The 27,342-nt window shown below is 37.4% G+C and overlaps 1 protein-coding gene across 4 annotated transcripts in view; it reads left to right on the top strand.

The window, feature by feature from the left end:
* The window catches only part of faf (ubiquitin carboxyl-terminal hydrolase-like faf), a 1,326,265-nt gene that overhangs the window by 1,138,143 nt on the left and 160,780 nt on the right, over nt 1-27,342 (top strand). For all 4 annotated transcript variants that reach the window (XM_090382082.1, XM_090382083.1, XM_090382080.1 and 1 more), the window contains one exon: nt 19,242-19,387. In XM_090382082.1, coding sequence (XP_090238208.1) covers nt 19,242-19,387 — 146 coding nt within the window. The remainder of the gene's footprint in view (nt 1-19,241; nt 19,388-27,342) is intronic.

Genomic DNA, 27,342 nt, shown 5'->3' with positions numbered 1-27,342 from the left:
CGCCTCTGCCAGTGGCTACTGTTAATCTATTAGTCCTTGTATCCCCCCCCAAGCTAGGAGTTTTCTGGCCCACCTAACATTGCCTCAATAGCATCAGCAAATATTCTTGCACCCTTTCTATTTAAGTGTATCCCATCCCTGTAGAAGCAGTCTCTTCTGTTAACAAGTACAGACCAGGCTGAAAAAAATTCTACCCCTTGAGTCTTGCACAATCTTTCCAGGGTCAAATTGATCGACAAAGCTCTCACCCTACTATCGTGTCTGGGCAGAATTGCAGACACTTTCAAATTCCTCCCTAATTCACAGCTTTTTTCAACAGTGACCTGTACTTGTTAAGTAATTCTGCCGATCTCCTTCTCTTAATATCATTAGTGCCAACATGTACAACTATATCACCTTTTGTGCCCTTAAAAGATGATATCCGCTCTACAACGTCATCAACCTTTGCCCCTGGCAGACAAATTAAGGATGATTGCTTAAGAACTTAATGTGGAAACTATAAAGATCAGTCGTATGTTCAGGCCACGATGAGCAGCTTGTAGCTATGAAACACCAACTGTACGTTGGAAGAATTATCCCGTTTTGTGCAAACATTTTGAATCAGAAGTTAAATATTCCAGATTATTAAATCGCCTTTTAAGTCTGGAATTTCTTAACCATTTAGCACTAGCGATCGACATCCTGCAGGAGCTCTCTTACCTTTCAGAAGCTTTACATTCACTATGTCAAAAGCAGATAAATTAATTATTTGAACTCTGAATGCTATTCCTAATTTGAAAAATTCTGAAGGAAATTATGAAAGTAAAATTGAGAGCATGTTGAAGTGGAAAGAATTTGAAGGAATCAAAAGTAAAAAAATTACCTTATTACAAGTTATTAAATGCATTGTTTTATCCTTAAAAGATAAGTTATTAATGCAACAGAGTGATTTTAAATTAAATAAAGAAAATAACGATACCATTGAAAGAAATTTTAAACAGATGCTACCCGAAATCATGGAATATGAAAGAACGTTCACCTCGGTTGCAAGACAGTGAAAACCAAATAAGAAATTTAAGTTTTCTGATAAAATATGAAATAAAATTAATTATTTTAGAGATTTTGTCAAAGACAGTTTATCTTTCAAATCGAGTGAAATTCCCCTTTCAATTAAGAAACTCAGAAATATCTTTGAAACCATTGTGATTACCAGTGCCGAAGCTGAGCGAGCTTTCAGCGAAATGAATAATATTGAGTGAATGAATAAATAAATAATGTTTTCAATTAAACATATTGCAGATTATAATGACCATACATCTAAATGGAAAACCATTGCTTCAATTTTATCCGGATCGTTATGTCAGATCCTTCCTCTGTAAGCATCGCTCAGCTATTGAGCAAAGCAGATCGACAACAAATATTAATAAAGAAGTAAATTGTATATGGCAATTTTTAGAATAATTTTTTCTTCAATGTTTGTGTAAAATATTTTCTTCATGTAATCTGATTTTTGTGTACTTTTTCTAGAAAGTTTGTTTTTTATGTAATATTTATTTTTATATTGTGGAATGTTTTGGGATAGTTTTATATGGGAAATATTTAATATTATTTTTTATTTGCAATATTAAAATTTTATCATGAAAAAATGTATCCATTATTATTTTCCTAGTTGTTAAAAAAAAAAAACGAATAAAAAAAAGTTGCACATGCGCCAAGCATGCATAGTAGATGGTCTATGTGAAACATCCTTCGCGTTTCTTTTAGGTATTTTGATTTGTTTATATTGATTACGGAATAAAAGAGCGTTTTTATTGTAAATATTTTATTTATCATTTACAACTTTTCATAAATTTCATAAATAAAAGACAAGATACAATGGATTTATTATAACTAAAGTAAGAGATGTATACTTGCAATTGCAACTTATCTAAATGTCTCTAGAAAGCAGCATCGATTGAAGTAGAATCATGCAATTGAAACAGTGTACGCAACTGTTAGGGGCACCTAACAATGGAATGTAATGAAAATGCAAGACGAAAAAAAAATTGTCGACAAATATTTTTATTGTAGCAGTTATACTTATTGCAGTAGTAGCTTCAGGAAGTATGATTGTAACGTCATACTATTCGAGAATTCTAAAAATTTTGAACTCCAGACACTATCATATCAAGTTATCATCGTAAGGAGAGGCATGACGACCAGGTTTTTTTTTTTTTTTTTTTTTTGTAGATAGACCTAGGAATGTTTTCACATTCACTTATACTCATGGTCCACCATCTGTCCACCCCCCCCCCCCCCGAATCTTCCCCTGAATATCATATCGGCTAGGAGTTTGGGAAATAAATTTGATGAATTTGAGGTATTGCTCAAAACATCGAAGGCAGATATTGTTGGGATATCAGAGGCGGGGTGTCACACAGATATAAGGAATGCAGAACTGGAATTTGGCGAGTACAATGTGTACAGAAAGGACAGACAGGATAGGAAGGGAGGAGGGGTTATGCTATTAGTTAAGAAACACACAAAATCCAAGGAAGTGAAGCCAGTCGACATCATTGGACAGTTCAGTGTCGAATCAGTTTGGTGTGACATAAGCATTGGGAGATCAAAATTGAGAGTAGAAGTGTGCTATAGGCCTAATGACTCTGATGAGTATAATAAGAAACTGTACAGGGAAATAGAGTGGGCCAGTAAATCAGAGTGTCTTATAATAGCGGATTTTAATTTCCCAGATATTGACTGGAATTTGTGGGTTGGGCACTCTCACACTAGCAAGGCTTTTGTGGATTTATTGGATAATTGTTTTCTACATCAACATGTTTGGGAGGCAACTAGAGGGAGTAATACTCTTGATCTGATTATCAGTAGTGATTCTTCATGCATTAAAAATCTGCAGATAAAGGAACCACTAGGTGGCAGTGATCACACGGTGCTGAAGTGGGATTTACTCAAAGAGGTAACTACCATCAGGGGTAAAGGAAAGGGTATTTGCTTTTGTAAAGGCAACTACGATGGTCTGAGACAGTATTTAAATTCTATACAATGGGACCAACAGCAAATTCAAAAAGGGAAGCATTCAAAGAACTTATCTTGGAAGCTACTAGGCTTTACATACCACCTAAGAAGTAAGCAAGGTTTAGGCCTAAATGGATGTCAGATGAACTAATGAGACATATGGCAGAGAAGAAAAATGTATGGGATACATATAAATTAATGAGTGACATGGAAGCCTATGATAGATATAAGCTGGTCTGTAACCAAGTCACAAAGGAGATTAGTCAGGCAAAGGCAGATTATGAGAAATCCTTGGCAAAGGATGCAAAGAAAAACAGAAAAGAGTTATTTACCTATATAAACTCTAGAAAGGAAAGGGATGAATCAGATTGGTCCACCAGATATTGATGGTTCAACAGTTGAGGATCCTGCTCAGGTGGCTAACAAACTAAATGAGTATTTTGCATCTACATTCACACATGAGGAGTTATTCAGGAAGGGAAATACCAGACGTGAAGTAAGCTCTGGCAGTGAGCTAGATGATTTTGTAATAACTGAGAGGAAAGTGGAAGGCAGAAATTGTTCAGGATAAACATAAAAAAAGCACCTGGGGTGGATGGGATCTGTCCATTTATATTAAAGGAGGCAGCAAAGGAAGTAAGCAAACCCTTTGCCATAATTATGAGAGCTTCTTTGGACTCAGGGGAGGTACCCATAGACTGGAGATATGCAAATGTGACCCCAATACACAAAGGAGGATCAAAGGCTGACACAAATAATTATAGAACTGTGAGTTTAACTTCTGTTCCAGGAAAATTAATGGAAGCACTGCAGGATCATCTAGACAAGACTTCAGTTCTAGCTTGGACACAGCATGGTTTTGTTAAGGGAAAATCTTGCCTGACCAATTTGATTGGATACTATGATGCAGTCACAAAAGAACTGGATGCAGGGAATAACTTTGATATTATATATTTGGATCTTTGAAAGGCTTTTGATATTGTTGCACATGGGAGACTGCTGCACAAATTGGAGTAGTGTGGCATTGGAGGCAAATTGCTGCTATGGATAAAGGGATGGTTGAGGGGGAGAAGACAGAGAGTGGTAATCAATGGACACTGCTCATTGTGGACTAATGTTATTAGTGGGTTCAGTATTGGGTCCATTGCTATTTTCTGTATTTATAAATGATATTGATGATGGTATATCAAGCTTAATGTCCAAGTTTGCAGATGATTCAAAGGGTGGCAGGGTTGTTAGGGACACTACTGATGCTATGCTGCTGCAACAGCATCTGGAAAGGTTGAGCAGATGGACTGAGAGGTGGCAAATGAAGTTTAACATTGACAAAAGTAAAGTACTACATATGGGAAACAGCAACCCCTGAGCAACGTATCAACTCTGTGGTACTACACTGACAGTGGTAGAGAATGAAAAGGACCTGGGAGTAATTGTGCAGGCAGATATGAAGTTCTCTGAGCAGTGCAGATGGGCTGCAAGAGTAGCTCATGGTGTCTTGTCAATCATATACAGGAATATTTCTAGCAGGGATAAGGAGGTGATTATTCCCATGTATAAGGCAAAGGTCAGGCCACACCTTGAGTACTGTATACAGGTCTGGAGGCCTAATTTCAAGAAGGATGTAGAGCTGCTGGAACTAGTACAGAGAAGGGCAATAAGATTAATGAATGGAACAAAGGGTTGCTCTTACGAAGAAAGGCTTAAATTTTGCAAATTACAGTGTCCGGAGACTAGGCACCGGCGAGGTGATCTGATAGAGGTGTATAAAGCCTTGAAGGGTTTGAGCATGCTCAATGCCGATGGGACTCTCCCTCTTGCTCAGAATAATCACCTGAGAGGGCATAAATTCGGATTGAGGAAAGACAGATGTAGGATAGATGTGCGGAAATTTGCCTTTAGCCCGCGGGTAGTTGGTTGGTGGAACAGACTTCCATCCCTTGTTGTGGAAGTTGATAGCCTAAATAAATTTAAGGCTCAGCTGGACAGGTATTTCGAATGAACGGAGGGGTGAAATGGAAGTAGTTTTTTTTTTTTTTTTTTGGCTGATGCTGCATACGCTTGCTTTCTTGCATCATATGCCTCTACTAATGCTAATGCTAACTATCGTACTAGGTCAAATGTCCCAGTTCTCGTTCGATCACCGAAGTTAAGCAGCATTAGGCTCAGTTAATAATTGGGAGGGTGACCACCTCGGAATACCCGGTGTAAGTTGACTTGATGCCTTTCTTTCTTTTTTTTTTTTTTCTTTTGTTATCTTGTAGAAAATATTCGTTTGATTTTCATGTTTCATTTAATCTTGTTAATTTATAAAGTGATAAAGTGTAAATCTTTGCTTTATATCTTTATTTTTATAGCCTGTGGGTAATGTTCCTCCTATTTTTGCTTATTAGAATTGCCATTAATAGAATTAAAATTCAATTTGTAAACGTGATCACAATAACCTGCGCTTACTACATATCGTACAGTGAAGGGTATTTTGTTATGGAGTGTCCATCATTAAGTGATTTTATCATACAGTGAACCAATCATAATGCGGAGGTCCACTGTAGTCAGCATTGTAATGCATATAGAGTATGTATACATACAATGTGATCACCGAAACCACCTCCATTGTGTACAAAGGAGAAAACTAAGCTATGTCAACAGCTGAAGAAATTACAGCTTGCGGTGGAGTTGAACAAAGAAGCCAGAGTAGGTCCCTCCACATCTTCAGAGCCTTACATCTCCCCAGAAATGTTAGAAGTGAATTTGGAAGGAAGAGTCATTGAATGTGATACTGCAAATGAAAACAATGAGGTGTCCTCAAAGCCCATCATAAACAAAAAGCAAAGAAGCCAAAACCAACTGCCAGAAGTACTCCATCAAATCGTTCAATACATAGTAGGTGTAATGCACAGCAGCAACAGGATTTTAAAAAACACCAAAGCATCCACGCTCAGTTTTAACGTACATTCCTGGATAATGATTTCGGTTCAGTCTGTTCCGTGTGTGATTGGCTTTGGTTCAAGAATGATGTGAAGATTGCAGCAGATCGAGATCTTGCTCTTCCTCAAACAGCATTTCCAAATGAGGATGTAAATCAAATGTCAGCCTGCAACAGCTGTCGTGACTCTCTCAAGAACAAAGTGATTCTGGCTCTATCGAAGTCAAAGGGTTTTAAATATCATCCAATGCCACAGCACTTGCCAAAACAATATATATGGTAACAGAATGTCTCATATCTCCTAGGCTCTCATTTGTGCAGATTCATCGCTTGTGGCATTCATACGGTCAATATGGGATCCTCAGTCAAGTGATAAATGTTTGCCCAAAGAAGTTTCACTTAACTTCCACTATGCTTGCTTGGCACATATGTAATCTTTTTTTTTTTTGAGATTAAACTTGGAAACATCATTTTGGTGCTTGAAAACATTACAATAATATTATCATGGGAAAACATGTCAGTGGTATTTTGCATTTAATTCTAATGCCATCAGTGTCATTAAATGAAAGTATCTTCTTTATTTGAGTACGATAAAGATAGCATTGTTTTGCCAAAAATTATATCTACTTATAAAGTCATGGATCACCAATCATGAGCAAATTCTGCTAAGATGACACTACAAACTTGTGTTGTTTGTAAATACATTCCATACAAAAAAAAATTCAATTTTGGCCTACATGTGAAATTATTCATTGCACATTTTGGTCCGGGAAAAAAAAGGAAAAATTGTCAGAACAATCAGTTTTAACTAAGTCATGTACCTCAAAGAGAAGACAAAAGTGGGCTTTCATAGGATCTATCTTGCCTTGGTAAGCAGAAATATCCGGCACCTCCGTAGCCAGGTGGGAAGGAGCAGCAGTCCATAGCACACGCTTCTTGATTAGACCGGGGTTCCAGCCCGTCACCACCAAATACGGAGGATGCAGAAAGGTCAGGGAATGACCACCGCATATTCCCGTAGCAATGTGGCCTTAGTCGCTAATGCTCAAGCCAAATAACAACAACAACAACAGCAGAAATATTCCTTTCAGTAAGTTAAGGAAACAACTTTAGTTGAAAATATTATATAAACATTACAAATTGTAAATATTGTATTAAAAAATTATATAAATCAAAAATATTCCAAACAAATCTACTGTGAAGAAGAATTTCCTTAATGTTATTTTATATGGCGAAAGGAACATCTGTATATTCGCTAATGACATGATAGATGTTTGAGGCCAATATATTGCATATTTGGTATGCAAGCATTTAGAGACACTACCTTCTGGACTGCAATTAGTTGAATGAAAATTCTGTAAAATATGAATTCACACTTGAAAGGTATGTGAATGATTCTTTGCAGTTATTATGGGGTCCGGGAATCAACCCACAACTAAAGTTTCTTACACTGCATTTTTGTTAGTGACACAGCTCCGTATACAGGGTGTTTCAAAAGTGATGGTCAATAATTTAACGGTGAACTGTACAGACAACAATATGCAAAAAAAGCCTAGTAAACATGGGTTCTTAAGTGAATCGTTTTTGAGATATTGTATGTTTCTAGTTGGGATCCACTGACAAGGTGAACTGTACAGAGTTGGGATCCACCACTGACTTGTTTGTTTAGGTTAGATTATGCTTATTCTCTCCCTTTCCCCTCTCTCAATGCTCTGAGACGTAGCAGACATACTAGTACTTTTCAAAGGATAGTCAACATGGAAAGAGGTTACAGAAATAAAGAGTATGCAGACATGCACTCGAGGCTGCATGTTTGTACCAAGAAGCATTTCTCTGCCAAAGGCAGCCCAACGGTCACACATTCATCAGGGTACATCGATGCCTTAGAGAACATGGGCACTTTCCACATGGAGTACGAGCAGGTATGCCCAGAAGCATTAACACCTGATGTTGAGGAAAGGGTGTTAGAAAGAATAGAACAAAATCCAGGATTTTGACAAGGAAGGTTGCTCTACAAGTGTGTGTGTACTGAGTCATAGCAGTGTGTGGTCACATTTGGTCCAACAAAAATTCTAATGCAATTCATGAGTCACAACATCAGCGTTTCTTGTTGAATGTCTGGGCAGAACTACTAGGAGACCGTCTAATTGGACCACACTTTCTGCCAAACAGGCTAACAGGAGAGCTGTACCTTCAGTTCCTGCTGAATGTTCTTCCAGATCTCCTTAATGATGATAACGTTCCACTTCAGCAACGGCGGAACATGTGGTTTATGCATGATGGTGCACCGGCACATTTTGCTCGAGTTGTGACTTGGTATCTAACTATAAGGTATGGTCAATGGTGGATAGGTAGAGATGGGCCTGTAATGTGGCCTCCCAGATCACCAGACTTAAATCCTATGAATTTTTGTATCTGGGGTCATGTAAAAAGCTTGGTGTACACTTTTTGACTTTAACACAGGAATTACAACGTCAGGTTGAAGGAGCCTTTCAGAAAATCAGAAACCAGGAATGCTTGAGAGGATTCACAACTCAATGCAGAGAAGACTACAAAGCTGCATATGGATGCAAGGACAGCATTTTGAACACCTTTTGTAACATCCTGTAACATGTAACATCTGTAAAATCCTGTGGTGTTGAAATCAAAAATTAAAAATGTATTATCTTATCATATAAATAATCTATATAATATTTATATAGATTCAATGCAACAAGGCATCATAGGTTTAAGAGTGTAAATAATCTATATAATATTTATACTCTTAAACCTATGATACCTTGTTGCATTGAGTTTAACTTATACATTATCATGTACACCTTTTAGCATCTCTCATATTGTGTGATTATCTTCACAACTGGATTGTCATGTCTGCAATACCAGGGTACCTGCCCACCCACTGATGAAAGGCCAACAAGCCTTGAAATGGTGCCGTCTGAGTGGTGGTGTCCACTGAGAATTAGTAACAATAGTCTTCTCTTTTAGTGAAGCGTTACTTATTCGAGGTATTGCAATACATGGCAACTCGTTGTAGGGGGAGGAGCACAATATGGGATACAGATAAAATGATGCCCTTTAACACTAGAAACATAGTTTTTTGCCTCTAAGAGTGATCTATTGGTGTATTCACACCAATATTATATAGATTATTTATACTCTTAAACCTATGATGCTTTTTTTTGTTGCATTGAGTTTAACTTATATATTATCATGAAAATTTAATAAAAAGGAAGGTCTGTGCAAAATTTTTGCTGCAGAGCCTAAAAGATCAGTATTAGTATTAATAATGGCAAATGATGCAAGAAAGCAAGCTTATATAGCATCAGCCAAAGCGGGGGGGGATACATTTTACCTATGTGTCCTGTCCAATAGTTTGTCTAGTTCTTCCTTGAAATTATTCACTTTACCCACTTCCACAACAATGGATGAAAGCTTGATCCAACGTTCATTCACCTGTTGGCTGATGGCAAACTTCCACACATCTATTCTTCTAAGGGGCGGAAAATTTACCATGGAGTGCGTTTAAGTGCCTTTCTAAATTTCCTTTTTTGGGTATAGCCACGGACGGAAGCATTGCAGATCAAACAACAACATTTTTCTTTTATCATTACAAAAAGTATTCTAGTTCCCACTCTTGATGAAAATGATAAGTTTTTCTCTTTTTCGTAGTATTCATTTTAAATCAAAGGTTATTAAATTAACGTATAAATACTGTCCAGTTATTAATAATTAAGTAAGCTAAATAAGAATTCGACACATACACATGCTCTCCACAACGTAACTGCAAGGATTTTCAATCAACAAGCCTAGCGGCTGCGCGGTGACAAGAGTAGTCACTTGGTTCAACAGATTTGTAATAAGTGTATGCAGTGGGGAGCATAAATAATAATATTTAATTTGACTATATACTGTACTTAAAATTCGTCGTGATCGACCGAAATTAAAGCTGTGATCGACGTGATGGCCACCCCTGATTCAGAATGAATCATAGGGGAATTCAAATTTTGAATCAGTTAGGTTGGCATTAGTTGGATTATTTTAGTTATAAATTAAAATTAACTCCAAATCAGTTGTTCGACATATATCTTTGTCTTTAGCTAAGGATATAACTAATTTGATATCATTGTCATTACAGTAAAGCGTGACTTATATTCAGAACTTATTAGCACAAGGGATAACTTAAAATTAGATAGCGTAATACGTATCACTGCATTTAGGAATCTATTAGATTAGTATAGTATTGACAATTAATTAATTAAATTTATTAATCTTATTAATTTTCTTTATTAATCATTTGTATTCAAAGGAAATCATACCCCAGACTACAGCAGCAAAGTAGCAGGTGTGCTGTGGCTTGAGGATGAACTGAATGGGGCATTCTCCAATGCATCACAGCCTAAAAAAATGTGCAACTTCTGAAATGTTTGTGGACTTTCTGGATCTAGCCAAGCAGTGCGTGCGTTCGTGTGTGTGTGTGCGTGCGTGCATGCATGCATGTGTGCTAGGTGCAGAGAGTGGAAATTAGGCATCAACTCAGCATTCTAGTGGGCATCTATGAGAGTTTGAAAAGTCGGGTAGTTAACCTCGAAATTATTAAAGTGGGGGACCCATAAAGCTCTCAGCTCCTCAACTCAACTCCAGAGCTCACTCTTGTGCATCAGCCAACACAGTGGCAATCTTCAAGGCCATATGCTCTGGTCTCAAAGGAGCTAGTTATTGCCGGTGACTCTATTGTCAGAAAGACGGGTAATATATTGTACAAAAAGGATAGGTGGTATAGTACTAGAGTATGTCTGGCAGGGACGAAAGTTGATCACATAGAGCAGATATCATCTTTTAAGAGCCCAAAAGGTGATATTGTTGTACACATTGGCAAGAATGACATTAAGAATAGATCTGCACACTTACTTAATTAGTACAGGTCAGTGTTGAAAAAGAGTTGCGAGTTAGGGTTAAATTTGAAATTGTCTGAGTATATGATGAGTGCCTTGTCAATCATTTCAGCCCTGGAGAGATTGTGCAAGGCTCATGGGGTAGAATTTTTTTCAGCTTGGTCTTTGCTTGTTAACAAGAGGGACTGCTTCTACAGAGATGGGATACACTTAAATAGAAAGAGTGCAAGAATATTTGCTGATGCTATTTAGACAGTGTTAGATGGGTCGGAAAACTGCTAGCTTGGGGGGAATTCACAGACTAAAAGATTAACAGTAGCTGCAGGCAGAGGTGAAAATGATTTTTAAACTGCTTCTATTAGATTGAGCAGCAGCCAGGAAAGCAAGGGGCTGGAGATTTTGGGGACTGGTGGGAGTGATCATGGAAAGAGTATATACATGGGCTGTGTTATGGTAACAAAGAGAAAGAACAAGTGCGTGTATACTTGCATGTACAGCAATGCTATGAGTATAGTAAATAAATTTGATGAATTTGAAGTGATGGTCAGGACATCAAGGGAGGATGTTGTTGGGATATCAGAGACATGATGTCACAGAGATATATGCAGTGCAGAATTGGAATGTGGGGAAATACAGTGTGTACAGATATGATAGACAGGATAGGAAGGGAGGAAAGGTTATGCTGTTATTTATGGAACACATAAAATCTAAGAAAGTACATCCAGTTTACATAGATGGACAGTGTAATGTTGAGTCAGTTTGGTGTGAAATAAGCACTGTGAAAGGTAAAATAAGAGTAGGAGTGTGTTATAAGCCTATTTACTCTGATGAGTACAAAGAAAAATTGTTCAGAGAAATACAGTGGGCCAGAAAATCAGAATGTCTTATAATGGGGGATTTTAACTACCCAGATATTGACTGGAACTGTGAATTGGTCACTTGCACATAGCAAGACATTTTTGGATTTATTGGATGATTATTTTCTGCTGCAGTATGTTTGAGAGGCAACCAGAGAGGGTAATACTCTTGGTCTGGTTATCAGCAGTGGTTATTCGTGCATAGAATTTGCAAATAAAGGATCCACTAGGTGGCTGTGATCACAGTGTATTGATGTGGGATTAACTTAAGACATAACTACCATCAGAGGTAAAGGGAAGGATTTTTGCTTTCGTAATGGTAACTACATTGGGACCAACTGATGATGTTACAAACAGCAAATTCTAAATGGGAATTATTCAAAGATTTTAATCTTTTCATACCAAGTAATCAAGTCACAAAGGAGGTTAGGCAAGCAAATGCAGATTGTCAGAAATCTTTGACAAGGATGCAACAGCAAAGGCTTCTTTACTTATATAAACTCTAGAAGGAAGGGATGAATAAGGGTTGCTCCACTTGATAATAATGATGGTTCAACTGTTGAAAATCCTGCTCAGATTGCTGAAAAACTGGATGAATATTTTGCATCTACATTCCCACATGAGGGATTCTGTAGTAAAGTGTGAAGGATAGAAGCTTATTAAACCCTAACAAGTAGCTTAATGATTTTGTAATAACTGGGAGCAAAGTGGAGGAGAAATTGTTGAAGTTAAACATAAGAAAGTCACCCGGAGTGAATGAGATCTATCCAGTTATTTTAAAGGAGGCGGAAAAGGAAGTAAGCAAACCCCAAACCCTTAGCCATAATTATGAGAGCATCCTTGGACTCAGTGGAGGACCCCATGGACTGAAGATGTGCAAATGTATCACCAATGCATGGGAATCAAAGGGTGATACAGGTAAAGGATCATTGCAGGATCATCTAGACAAGCCTGGAATCATAATTGAGACCAAGCACAGGTTTGTTAAGGGAATGTTTTTTCAGACCAATTTGTTTGAATACTATGATATTTGTTAGAAGGGAACTGGATGCAAAAAATAATTTTGATATCATATACTTGGATTTCAGGAAAGCCTTTGATACTGTTGCATGTGGAAGTCTACTGTACAAATTGGAACAGTATGGCATTAAGAGCAAGTTACTACAATGGATGAGGGTGATTATGTGGGAGAAAACAGAGGTAATTAATGGACACTGGACTAATGTTATTAGTGGAGTTCCCCAGGGTTCAGTGTTGGGCCCATTGATGTTTTGTATATTTATCAGTGATGTTGATGAAGGTATATCAGGCTTAATGTTGAAGTTTGCAGATGATACAATGGTTGGCAGGGTTGTTAATGAGAGTTATGACAGCATGCTACTGTAACAGGATCTAGAAAAGTTGGACAGATGGGCTGAGAAGTGGTAACTGAAGTTTAACATTGACAAATGTAAAGTACTGTGTATGGGTTGTAAGTACCCAGAGAAACATACCAACTGTGTTGGTATGTTTCTCTGGGTACTTACAACTTGGGTACTTATGTTTCTACACACAGTTGGTACTACATATCAACTGTGTGGTAGAGACTGATAAAGACCTGGGGGTAATTGTGCAGTCAGATATGAATTTTTCTGAGCAGTTCAGACAGGCTGCCAGAGCAAGTCAATGGAGTCTTGTCAGTGATATACAGGAATTTTGCTAATGTGGACAAGGAGGTGTTTATTCCTTTGTTTACAAATCTGAGGAGGCATAAATTCAAATTGAGGATGGACAGTTGTAGAGGAGATGTTCTGAAATTTGCCTTGAGCCAGCAGGTGGTTGATTTCTGGAACAAACTTTCATCTACCCTGAAAGTTGATAGCTTAAATAAATTCAAGGAAGAACTGAACAGACTTTTATGTTGCATCATATGCCTCTACTAATGCTAATATGAAATAGTGAATTGGGGATATATTTGCACATATCCAGTCCACAGATATCTGTCCTGAATCTTCTCTCATAATTATGGCGAAAGGTTTGCTTACCTTCTTTGCTGCATCTCTTTATATAATTGGATAGATCCCATCAGCTTCAACAGTTTCCCTTCCAATTTTCTCTCAGTTATTACAAAATCATTTAACACTCTGATAGAGTTTGATAAACTTCTTGTATCCACTTCCCTAAAGAATTCTTCATGTCTGAATGTAGATACAAAATTCGTGTTCAGCCTGTCAGTAACCTGCGCAGGATTATCCACTGTTTAACCATCGAAATTAAGTGGACCGATGTAATTCAGCTATTTCCTTCTGTTAATATTTTTGAAGATTTGTTTGTTGCTTTTTTTGTTATTCTTTGCCAGAGACTTCTCATAATTTGCCTTGGCTTGCCTGTCCTCCTTTGTGACTTGATTGCAGACTAGTGTATATCTACTGTAGCTTTCTGTAGCACTGGTCAGCATTAATTTCCTCCCTGAAATAATTTCGACAGATTCTTGTTGGAAATACAGTGGATTCTGGTTATATGGGCCACCAGTTAATTGGGGCAGCCGTTTATTTGGGACAAATCTTAAAGAACAGAACCCAATCGAGAAAATAGCCAGGGTTTACTTCGCTTAATTGGGACAACATGCCGCTTAATTGGGGCAGGAGACTGCAGCACTCGAGATTACCCTACGATTGTCTCCGACCATACCACGTGGTTCAGTCGGATTTCTGGCGGTCACAACCATAAAACAATTAGCAGTCCCCTGTTTATTGGGCTTTTCGGTTAGTGCTTCAATCATATAAAAAAATTAATTTTCAGTATCTGCTCTTCATTCCTATTTTTTATGCTTCGTAAGTTGTTACTCCGTTCTCACTTGCGATTTGTGTGTGCCGTGTTCTTTGTTATTGATTGCTTATCTTTTTTACTGTTTTATTTTTAACCCCCACCCACAAATATCAGTGAATAGAAATGTCAACTAGTTAGTATGTACATATTACAGTACATATTAATTAAGCTATGCACGTAAGCGTAAATGTATTTTCATTTTGGTAACCTGTGGAAAATATTCTTCCGATTTTCATGTATCATTTAAGTTTTTAATTGGTAATGTAATGAAGTCTAAATTTGTACTTAATACAGTATATCTTTACTTTTATAGCCTGTAGATAATATTCCTTCTTCTGTTTTTTTTTTTTGCTAAAACGAATCACTGTTTAATAGAATTAAACTTTAATTCACAAACGTGATCACAATGATAAATATCGTATAGTGAATGGTACTTTACTATGGTGAGTCCATCGTAACGTGATTTGATCGTACAGAAAATCAATCATAAAGCTGTATTTTTAACTATTTACGTGGAACTTCGCAAAATTGGAACAGCCACTTAATCGGGCCAAGATGCACTAGTCCTGATGTTTCTCAAATGGAAAAAGATTCCAGGAAAAATGGAGTCCAAATATGTTGGCAGACTACTGTTGGAATATCATACTACGGGAAGTCACCAGTGAACAATTATAAAAAGCAAAAAAAGAAGAAATTAATTGTTTTGTTGCAGATAAACATTGTTGTAAATAGAATAAGGTTAATAGATCCATTGTTCAATATTTAACACTGTGTGTAACAGTTTCTTAAAATATATGAAATCTTTATTACTAGAAACTTAAGTTTTTAATTTTTGACTTTAATTCCTTCTCCCATAAAATTGGTGATACAGCAATATGGTTCCCATATTTATATTCAGCAACATCAAATCTACAGGAAGCAAAAGAATGTTGGTGTTTTTTTTGCCATCCAGTGCTTATATGCATCTCATTCATTTTACTTCTTTGCCACATGTTTCATCAACTCATCTGATATCTATTTATATCTAAACCTTGCACATTATTTCTTACTTGATATGAAAAGCCTAGTAGCTTCAATGATTATTTCCCTAAATGCTTCCCATTTAGAATTTGTTGTTGTTAATGACACAACAAATTCTAAATAGAAATTTTCAGCCCATCATATTTAATTTAAAAACTGTCTGGACACCATTGTAGTCTCCTTTAGGAAAACAAAAATCCTTCTTCTTACCCTTTATGGTATTTACATTTTTAAGTAAATCCCACATCAGTACATTGTGATCACAGCCACCTAATGATTCTCTTATCTGCAGATTCTTAATGCACAAAGAATATAGTGTAATATGTAGCACTGTAGTAGGAATCTGTTAGCTTAGTATAGTATTGGCAATTAATGAATTAAATTTATAAATCCTTTTAATTTTTATTATTAATTAAATTGTATTTAAACGGAAATCAAGCCCCAGACTAGAGCAGCAAAGCAACCTGCGCAAAGTTGCAAAAGTGTTGTTGTTTGTGGGAGAACTGTTGTTGTTGTTGTTGTTTGGTTTTTAGGAGCATTAGCAACTAAGGCCATATTGCTCCAGGATATGCGGTGGTCATTCCTTAACCTTTCCGCATTCTCCTTATTTGGTGGTGACGGGCTCGAACCCCGGTCTAATCAAGAAGCGTGTGCGACGCACTGCTGCTCCTTCCCACCTGGCTACGGAGGCGCCGTGGGAGAACTGTAGGGGATGATTCTTCAACACCTCACAGTCTAAAAAAATGTGCAAAATGTGACATGTTTGCAGAGCTCTCTCGAACAGGACATGATCTAGCCATGGAGGATGTCTTTGTGTATGCTAGGTGCAGAGAATGTGAAGAAATTAGGTGCCAAATCAGCCTTCTGATGGGCACATATGAGAGCTTGAAGAATCGGGTGGATGCCCTCAAAGGAATTGAAATGGGGGCCCATCAAGTTCTAAGTGCCCAGCTCAATACCAAAGCTGATTCTTGTGCACCAGGCAACACAGTGGCAACCTTCAGGGCACAATGCACTGGTCTCACAGGAGCCAAATAGTGTAGATAATGATAATATTTTAAAGACTAAATGCACAAGGCATAATATATTATGGGTTGAGATTAACTATATAATATTGGTGTAAATACACCGTAGTTTACCCATAAATTTAACTACATAAGTAATGTTATGCATCGTTTGATTTTATCTTATATTGTGGCTACCTTCACGAGATACCAGGTATTGCACTACTTTGATTATATAGTTACTCACCAATATTATATAAGTTAATCTCAACCCATAACATATTATGCCTGGTGCATTTAGTCTTTAAAATATTATCATTATCTTCACCATTTGGCATCTCTCATATTGTGGAATTAACTTCGCAACCGTGATGGCATGTCTGCATTATCAGGGTACCTGCCCGTCCCCAAATGAGTGAGCCAACAAGCTCTGAAACGCCTCTGGGTGGTGGTGGTGCCCACTGAGAATAAATAACAGTAGTCTCATCTACTAGAGAAGCATTATTTATTCGAAGTAGTGCAGTACCTGGTATCTTGTTGTGAAGGTAGCCACAATATGAGATATAATCAAATGATGCCATAACACTACTTATATACTTAAATTTATGGGTTAAATTATATATATATATAGTTGGTACTATATAGGTATTCAAAGTGTATTAAAACATTGGCATAAAAGTACTCAGCGGGCCATACGGCCAAAAGAATCTATAAAGACTAAGATAGCCCGTTTTGGTTCACATTACTATTCCCTAGAAATAAACATATAATTAGCAATAAAATAAAACAAAAATATAATAATTATGTAGCTAATTATAGATAAACAGATACATTGAATGGCATTTTTTCGAGGGCTAACACCATTAAATATATCCCACCAATAATTAGCAAGGCTATCTGTTTCTGATTGTTATCTGCCTATTTAACTAGTTCCAAATAATTAAACATGAAGGCAATCTATGCTAAACTTTAAATTTAACAGCAAACAGGCAAGATAACAGATAGCTTTGAAACAAATATACAGAATATAATAAGAAAAAGAGTGCCAACCATAATTTTCACATCAGATGTGGTGCTTTTTATTTATATTATACATGTTCAAAAGAAAGCTTATGCTGCCTTTTACATGGTACTAAATACTATAGGTTCTAACACCTCTCGTGTTTAGGGTTTTCATTAAAAAAAAAAAAAAAAAAAAAAAGCACCCAGCAGTCCATCTCTTCTTCCATATCCATTTCTGTGGAATGCAGTGTCTTTTCTTGGAATAGTTTGCTTTTTAAATAAGATAGTCCTTGATCATGTTAATAATGTGTCCTGCAAGCAATATAGCTACACCTGCCAGATTCACACTCACTAGTGGGATTTATAATTATAATTATAAGAGTGTATTAAAAACTAAAATATTTAAGGTTTCATTAATGCATATTTCCACTTCTGAGTTTCTATTATCCACCAATTTCATATGAAAGCAAGTGGATAAACTACTTACAGACAAAAATCTCAAACACTAGTGAAAGAAATCTTCGTCTGTGCATTCATGTGAAAAGAAAAGCATGTATTGCTATGCTATTACTGAAGTAATGAAAATGTAACTGTCTGTGAACTGAATCTAAATTTTGATTATAGGGGGAGAGGATCATTTTACTGGCAATTGGCATCACTCTTGTTGAGCATTTAATTTATTTGAATCTAAAACAAAGCGAAAATATCAAAATGCACACACCAGATATTGGCAAGTCAGTCAAGTGGTTAATTGCACTGCTTGTAACACCACTGACTCTCTCATACCTGTGATTGGATTAATTGTGTACTTTAATATATTTGTATGCTTCCGCATTAGATTTGTACTATTATTTTTGTTCAGTGATGATTGCTTTAGTTGTATAAAGCAAATATGAGTTTCCTACTTGCTGATGCTGCGAGAAATCTTTTACTTTTTTGGAAGCATCGACAAGATGCCTGAAATGTCACCTTAATTATAGTGGTTTAAGCAATTGCTTAATAAACTATATTATTAATTTCATGTGGTATATGAGTGGTATTAAATATAGTAATAATCTTAAAGATAAGTTTGTCCATTTCATGAAATCTGGAAGCTACATTTGTAATGTTCATTGAAATACAAAGAAAAGCATCGCAGAATTTCAGACAAAAGATTGAATTAAATTATTGCAAATTTCCTGCATTTGACAGAAAATATTATTAAAAATAAACTCTAAAATTTGCTTAGTATGTGGATTAAAGTTCCATGACTGTCACTCAATATCTTGTTCTTTTAAATTTTTTCTACATTCACTTTCCATCCTTTGCCTTAGTTTGGCTAAATATAGTCCCATCCAATGAGGTGCTCAAAAATGCTTCCATTCCACTCTCCATATGAGTGGCAAGTGGTGTGTTCATGTCTCCAAATGGCCTTCTCAAAGAACCATTGAAGATACAAACCCACTTCCCACACAGTTATATGTGGTTCACCAAGTGTCATATTGCTCTGCATGACCTTTCCTGAGAAACAGTTTTTTCTTAAAAAAATAAATATCTCATTCAGTACTTAGATAATAGAGATTAGCTTTTAATTATCTTTAGCATGATCCAGAAATTTTTAGTTTTGTTCTTTTAGTGCCCTTTTTTCATGTTCATTATCAAATAATGTATAGTTTCAGTTTTAATCTTAATCATAACTGTAATGCTAGAAATCTTATTTGTCAGCAAATTTCATTATGTTACTTTTTAACTTTGTATGTAGCACACACAGAACATCCAGCTACGCTTTCTGATCACTTACTGATAGCTGTTTTATCACTGTTAAACAGAGAAGTATCAGAGTATAGTCGTCATCTTACACAATATTTTAGTCTCTTCCTGATGTATGCATCTCTGGGTGCTGCAGAGGTAGGTATTGTTATCTTAATGAATATGCTGTTATTGATCTTTAGGATAAAGTAGGGTATATAGAATGTTTACTGTGCTACTCATTAAAATTTCAAGAGGAGAATATTGTAAAATACGTTTGAGGCAAAGCATTTCAATTCAGATTTTCAGTATGGCCAACTTTATTTTGAATTATTAAGATTAATTTAAAAACAGAATTTCTTACAGAGTTAATTGAAGTATTCAGGATCAATATAAAAATGTTCTAATTGCATGTTTTAATTCTAACAAATTTTAAGGCTGTGTTTTATTAACATGTTGTTTCAAGAAATTACATTCGCCATCCTTCTGATTTATAGTTCTGTTGAGATATGTCATTCAACAAATACAGTCAAAACAAATTTCAACAAAGCTTTCCCTAGTTATTGTAACAGTTTCGATTACCTTCTTAAAAGAAATATAGACCAATCAAAAATTGCAACATAAATCTACACAACACAGTAACTTTTAGATCATGAACAGGAGTTCCAATATAAGCATGAGTGATTTTCCTTTGACCAAATGCCACAGTTGTAGTTAGAAATAACGTTGTGTCCTCTATAATTTAACTTACCGATCTGTATTTTAAACTAATTGTAATAAAAATATGTTATCAAAATCCATCTTATTTATATAATCATTTGCCACCGATGGAAGCCACAACAGATGGAAGTTTTTTCAAGCAATCAATCACCAACTGGCAAAAGGCAAACTGCCACACATATATTCTACAACCATCCTTCCTCAATTTGAATTTGTGGTCTGAGCAAGAGGAAGAATCTCATCAGCATTGAGCTTGCTCAATGCATTCAAAGCCTTAAACACCTCAATCAGAATAAGGAGGTGATTATCCCTTTGTATAAGGCAATGGTCAGGCCACACCTTGATTACTGCATACAGGTCTGGAGACCTCATTTTAGGAAGGATGTAAAGTTGCTAGAACAAGTACAGTTAGGGCAATAAGATTAGTGAGGGGAACAAAGGGTGCCTTTCGAAGAAAGGCTTAACTTCTGCAAATTGCAGCATCTGGAGACTAAGCACTTGCGAGGTGATCTAATTGAGGTGTCTAAGGCCCTGAATGGTTTGAGCAAGCTCAATGCTAATGGGATTCTTCCTCTTACTCAGATTCTGTACCTGGGTGGCCATAAATTCAAATTGAGAAAAGACAATTGTAGAATAGATGTGCAGACATTTTCCTTTAGCCAGTGGGTAGTTGATTGCTGGAACAAACTTTCATCTGTCGTTGTGGAAGTCAACGGCTTAAATAAATTCAAGACTGAACTAAACAAACTTTTAGAGTGAATAGATGGGTGAAATGTGTGTTTTTTTTTTTTTTTGCTGATGCTAAATAAGCTTGGTTTCTTGCATCCTTTGCCTCTACTAATTCTAAATATGATTTTAATTTGGTCTGATTTTGTTGGATACCAAGAGATGCTAAAATACATGGAAATTAATTAACACATTTAGCACAAAACCTGTAGTGTTTTCAGAAACATATCAGCTGTTTAATAGCATACATCTGCCATTTCCATACGAGCAAAAATAATGTTCTACGTTCTCTGCTGAAATTAACTTCATTGTAATAACTGCATACACAGCACTATTCTGTGTATAATACAAAAATAATGTGTCCCACATTACATATATATTCTCCACTTTTACTACACAATCAGACCATGTTGTATGCTGTCTCATTTTATGCTCACCCAGATTAATGCTGTTTATTCTTGGACAAACTTTTGAAAAAGAAATAGCATATTCAGTAAAATTCTGTTATAAAAAGTTCCAACAAAGAATAAACTTGGATATAATCCTCCTTCCCCTTGATTTTTACTTTCAAGAAACTAGAAAGGCTGCTCTGTACAACTCAGTGTCTAGTCATTTATTGTTGCCTTAACAATACATGAGCAAAAAATTTACCTTATCCCACAGCTTAGACATTTTTAGTGAATCAGGTGCAGAGAGTGTCTAGAAATTAGGTGTCAACTCAGCGTTCTAATGGGCATCTATAAGAGCTTGAGGTATAGAATAGATGCCCTAGAAGAAATTAATATGAGGGGCCTGTAAAAAGTTCTCACCTTCCTAACTCAGCACCAGAGCTCACTCCTGGGCATCAGGCAACACAGCAGCAATCTCCAAGGCAGAATGTGCTGGTCCCAAAGGAACTAGTTATTATTGGTGACACTATCATCAGGGAGACGGGGAATATATTATATAAAAATTATAGATGGAATAGGACCAGAGTATATCTGCCAGGGGCAAAAGTTGATGTTGTGAAGCATATATCATCTTTTAAGGGCACAAAGGGTGATATTGTTGTACACATTGGCACCAGTGACGTTAAGAGTAGGAGATCTGCAGATTTACTTAACAAGTACAGGTCAATGTTGCAAAAAAGTTGGGTTAGGGCTAAATTTGAAAGTGTAGTAGTAGTAGTAGTAGTAGTGGCATGTGATACAAGAAAGCAAATGTATGAGCTTATGCAGCATCAGCCAAAAAAAAAAAAAAAAAATCACACCATTCCCTCCAAATGCCTGTCCAGTTCCTCCTTAAATTTATTCAAACTGTCAACTTCCACAACAACAGATGGAAGTTTGTTCCAGCAATTAACCACCCGCTGGCTAAAGGCAAATTTCCGCACATCAATTCTGCATCTGTCCTTTCTTAATTTGAATTTATGCCCCCTTAGGTTCGTAATCTGAACAAGTGGAAGGATCCCATCAGAATTCAGCGTGCTGAACCCATTCAAGGCCTTATACACCTCAATCAGATCACCACGCAGGTGCCTAGTCTCCAGCCACTACAATTTGCAGAATTAAAGCCTCTCTTGATAAGAGGATCCCTTCATTCCCCTCACCAATCTTGTTGCCCTTCTCTGTACACGCTCAAGTAAATCTACATCCTTCCTAAAATGAGGCCTCCAGACCTGTACGCAGTACTCAAGGCGTGGCCTGACCATTGCCTTATACAGAGGGATAATCACCTCCTTTTCCCTGCTAGCAAAATTCCTATATATCATTGACAAAACCCCATGACCTGCCCTGGGAGCCTGTCTGCATTGCATAGAAAACTTCATATCTGACTGCACAATTACTCCCAGGTCTTTTTCATTTTCTACCTCCTTAAGTGTAGTACCGCACAGTTGGTACGTTTCTCTGGGATTACTTCTACCCATATGCAGTACTTTGCATTTGTCAAGGTTAAACTTCAGTTGCCACTTCTTAGCCCATCTGCCGAAATTATCTAGATCCTGTTGCAGTAGCACACTGCCATTACTGTCATTAACAACCCTGCCAACCTTTGTATCATCTGCAAATTTCGACACTAAGCCTGATATACCTTCATCAATATCATTGATAAATATACAAAACAACAGTGGACCCAACACCGAACCCTGTGGGACTCCACTAGTAACATTAGTCCAAGAAGAGCAGCACCCATTGATTACCACCCTCTGTCTTCTCACCATATCGTGTCTGGGCAGAATTGCCCAGACACGATAGGAGGGAGTGCAGGATGAGAGCCTTGTCAATCAATTCGGCCCTGGAGGGAATGAGCAAGGCTCAAGGGGTAGAATTTTTTTCAGTGTGGTTTGTGCTTGTCTACAGGGATGCGATACACTTAAAAAGAAGGGTGCAAGAATATTTGCTGATGCTATTGAGGCAGTGTTAGATGGGTTGGAAAACTGCTAGCTTGGGGAGATGCACAGAGTAAAAAGTTAAAAGTAGCCACAGGAAGAGGTGAAGGTGAGCCTTGCACTACTTCTGTTAGAATAAGCAATGGCCAGGAACAAAGGGTGCTGGGGGTTTCAGGAACTGATGGCAGTCATCGTGAAACAGGTGGGTATATGGGATGTGTGTTAGGATAACTAAGAATAAGAATAGGTGCATGTATACCAATGCTAGAAGTATAGTAAATAAATTTGATGAATTTGAAGTGTTGGTCAAGACATCAAAGGCGGATATTGTTGGGATATCGGAGATGTGGTGTCACACAGAAATTAGAAATGCAGAATTTGAATTTGGGAGGTACAATGTTTACAGAAAGGATAGACAGGAGAGGAAGGGAAGAGGTGTTATGCTGTTAATTAAGAAAAACATAAAATCAAAAGAAGTGCATCCAGTTGATATAGATGAACAGTGCATTGTTGAGTCAGTTTGGTGTGACATAAGCACTGTGAAATCAAAAATAAGAGTAGGAGTGTATTATAGGCTTAATGGCTTGAATGAGTACAATGAACAATTGCAAAGAGAAATAGAGTGGGCTAGTAAATCAGCATGTCTTATAATGGAGGATTTTAACTTCCCAGATATTGACTGGAACTTGTGAGTTAGTCACTCGCACACTAATAAGACTTTTGTGGATTTATTGCATGAATGTTTTCTGCAGCAGCATGTTCAAGAGGCAACCAGAGAGAGTAATACTCTTGATCTGGTTATCAGCAGTGATCATTCGTGTATTAAGAATTTGCAGATAAAGGAACCACTAGGTGGCAGTGATCACAGTGTACTGATGTGGAATTTACTTAAAGATATAATTACCATCAGGGGTAAAGGAAAGGGTTTTTGCTTCCGTAAGGGTGACTACAGTGGTCTCAGATAGTTTTTAAATTCTGTACAGTGGGATCAACTGATGACATTACCAACAGCAAATTCTAAGTGGGAAGCATTCAAGGAATTAATTGTGGAAGCTACTAAAAGTTTCATACTTATTAAGAAATATTGTTCAAGGTTTAGGCCTAAATGGTTGTCAAATGAACTAATGCGACTTGTGGCAGAGAAGAAAAATGCACGGGATACATATAAATTATCAGGTGACACAGTCTGTAATAAAGTCACAAAGGAGATTAGGCATGTGAAGGCAGATTACAAGAAACCTTTGGCAAAGGATGCAAAACAGTAAGGATTTAGCATTAGCATTAGCATTAGCATTAGCAGAGGCATATGATGCAAGAAAGCAAACTTATTCAGCATCAGCCAAAAAAAACAAAAAAAAAAAAAAAAAAAAACCCACTCCCATTTCACCCCTCCGTTCGTTCGAAATACCTGTCCAGTTGAGCTTTAAATTTGTTTAGGCTATCAACTTCAACAACCAGTGATGGAAGTCGGTTCCACCAACCAACCACCCGCTGGCCAAAGGCAAATTTCCGCACATCTATCCGACATCCGTCCTTCCTCAATTTGAATTTATGCCCTCTGAGGTGATTATTCTGAGAAAGATGAAGAATCCCATTGGCATTGAGCATGCTCAAACCATTCAAAGCCTTATACACCTCTATCAGATCACCTCGCCGGTGCCTAGTCTCCAGACTCTGTAATTTGCAAAACTTAAGCCTTTCTTCGTAAGAGCAACCCTTTGTTCCATTTACTAATCTTGTTGCCCTTCTCTGTACCCGTTCCAGCAGCTCTACATCCTTCTTGAAATGAGGCCTCCAGACCTGTATACAGTACTCAAGATGTGGCCTTACCATTGCCTTATACAATGGAATAATCACCTCCTTATCCCTGCTAGAAAAATTCCTGTATATCATTGACAAGACACCATGAGCTACTCTTGCAGCTCGTCTGCACTGCTCAGAGAACTTCATATCTGCCTGCACAATTACCCCCAGGTCCTTTTCATTCTCCACCACTGTCAGTGTAGTACCGCAGAGTTGATACGTTGCTCTGGGGTTACTGTTTCCCATATGCAGCACTTTACATTTGTCGATGTTAAACCTCATTTGCCACCTCTCAGCCCATCTGTTCAACCTGTCCAGATCCTGTTGCAGCAGCATAGCGTCAGTATTGTCCTTAACGACCCTGCCAACCTTTGTATCATCTGCAAACTTGGACATTAAACTTGATATCCCATCATCAATATCATTCATAAACACCGAAAACAACAACGGACCCAACACTGAACCTTGAGGAACTCCACTAATAACATTAGTCCACGTTGAGCAGTGTCCATTGATTACCACTCTCTGTCTTCTGCCACTCAACCATCCCCTTATCCATAGCAGCAATTTGCCTCCAATGCCACACTGCTCCAATTTGTGCAGCAGTCTTCCATGTGTAACAGTATCAAAAGCCTTTCTAAGATCCAAATATATAATATCAAAGTTATTCCCTGCATCCAGTTCTTTTGTGACTACATCATAGTATCCAATCAAATTGGTCAGGCAAGACCTGCCCTTAACAAAACCATGCTGCGTCTGAGCTATAACTGAATTCTTGTCTAGATGATCCTGCAGTGCTTCTTTAACCAGTGCCTCCATTAATTTACCTGGAACAGAAGTTAAACTAACAGGTCTATAATTACTTGTGTCAGCCTTTGAACCTCCTTTGTGAATTGGGGTCACATTTGCACATCTCCAGTCCATAGGTACCTCCCCTGAGTCCAAGGAAGCTCTCATAATTATGGCTAAGGGTTTGCTTACTTCCTTTGCTGCCTCCTTTAATATAACTGGATAGATCCCATCCACCCCAGGTGCCTTTTTTATGTTTATCCCCAACAATCTCTCCTCCACTTTCCTCTCAGTTATTACAAAATCATCCAGCTCACTGCCAATGTTTACTTTACCTACATCATTCTCCTTCCTGAATAACTCCTCATGCGTGAATGTAGATGCAAAATACTCGTTTAGATTGTTAGCCACCTGAGCAGGATCCTCAACTGTTGAACCATCAATATCCAGTGGACCAATCTGATTCATCCCTTTCCTTTTCGAGTTCAAGTATGTAAAGAACTCTTTTCTGTTTTTCTTTGCATCCTTTGCCAAGGATTTTTCATAGTCTGCCTTTGCCTGCCTAATCTCCTTTGTGACTTGGTTACAGACCAACTTATATCTATCATAGGCTTCCATGTCACCCATTAATTTGTATGTATCCCATGCATTTTTCTTCTCTGCCACATGTCTCATTAGTTCATCTGACAACCATTTAGGCCTAAACCTTGAACAATATTTCTTAGTTGGTATGTAAAGCCTGGTAGCCTCCAAGATTAGTTCCTTGAATGCTTCCCATTTTGAGTTTGCTGTTGGTAACATCATCAGTTGGTCCCACTGTATAGAATTTAAATACTGTCTCAGACCATCATAGTCGCCTTTACGAAAACAAAAACCCTTCCCTTTACCTCTGATGGTAGTTACCTCCTTGAGTAAATCCCACTTCAACACACTGTGATCACTGCCACCTAGTGGTTCATTTATCTGCAGGTTCTTAATGCATGAGGAATCACTACTGATAATCAGATCAAGAGTATTGCTCCCTCTCGTTGCCTCACGAACATGCTGATGTAGAAAACAATCATCCAATAAATCCACAAAAGCCTTGCTAGTGTGCGAGTGACCAACCCACAAATTCCAGTCAATATCTGGGAAATTAAAGTCCCCCATTATAAGACTCTCTGATTTACTGGCCCACTCTATTTCCCTGTACAATATCTGATTATACTCATCAGAGTCATTAGGCCTATAGCACACTCCTACTCTCAATTTTGATTTCCCTATGCTTATGTCACACCAAACTGACTCGACGCTGCCCTGTCCATCGATGTCGACTGGCTTCACTTCCTTGGACTTTATGTGTTTCTTAATTAATAGCATAACCCCTCCTCCCCTCCTGTCCTGTCTATCCTTTCTATACACATTGTATTCCCCAAATTCCAGTTCCGCATTACTTATATCTGTGTGACACCACGTCTCTGATATCCCAACAATATCTGCCTTTGATGTTTTGAGCAATACCTCAAATTCATCAAATTTATTTACCAAACTCCTAACATTGGTGTACACGCAGGTATACATGCACCTGTTTCTATTCTTAGCTACCCTAACACAACCCATGTGTTTACTTGTACCGCAATGACTACCATCAGTCTCTGAAATATCCTGCATCCTGTTTTTCAGACTTCTGCTCATTTCAATAGAAGCAGTGCAAGAATCACTTCCACCT

This window comes from Mastigoproctus giganteus, chromosome 9, assembly GCF_048544385.1.
Source record: "Mastigoproctus giganteus isolate SK-2022 chromosome 9, ASM4854438v1, whole genome shotgun sequence".
NCBI classification, from domain to species: Eukaryota; Metazoa; Arthropoda; class Arachnida; order Uropygi; family Thelyphonidae; genus Mastigoproctus; species Mastigoproctus giganteus.
Note: the sequence above shows the minus strand (reverse complement) of the source record. Positions and strands in the feature narration are given on the sequence as shown.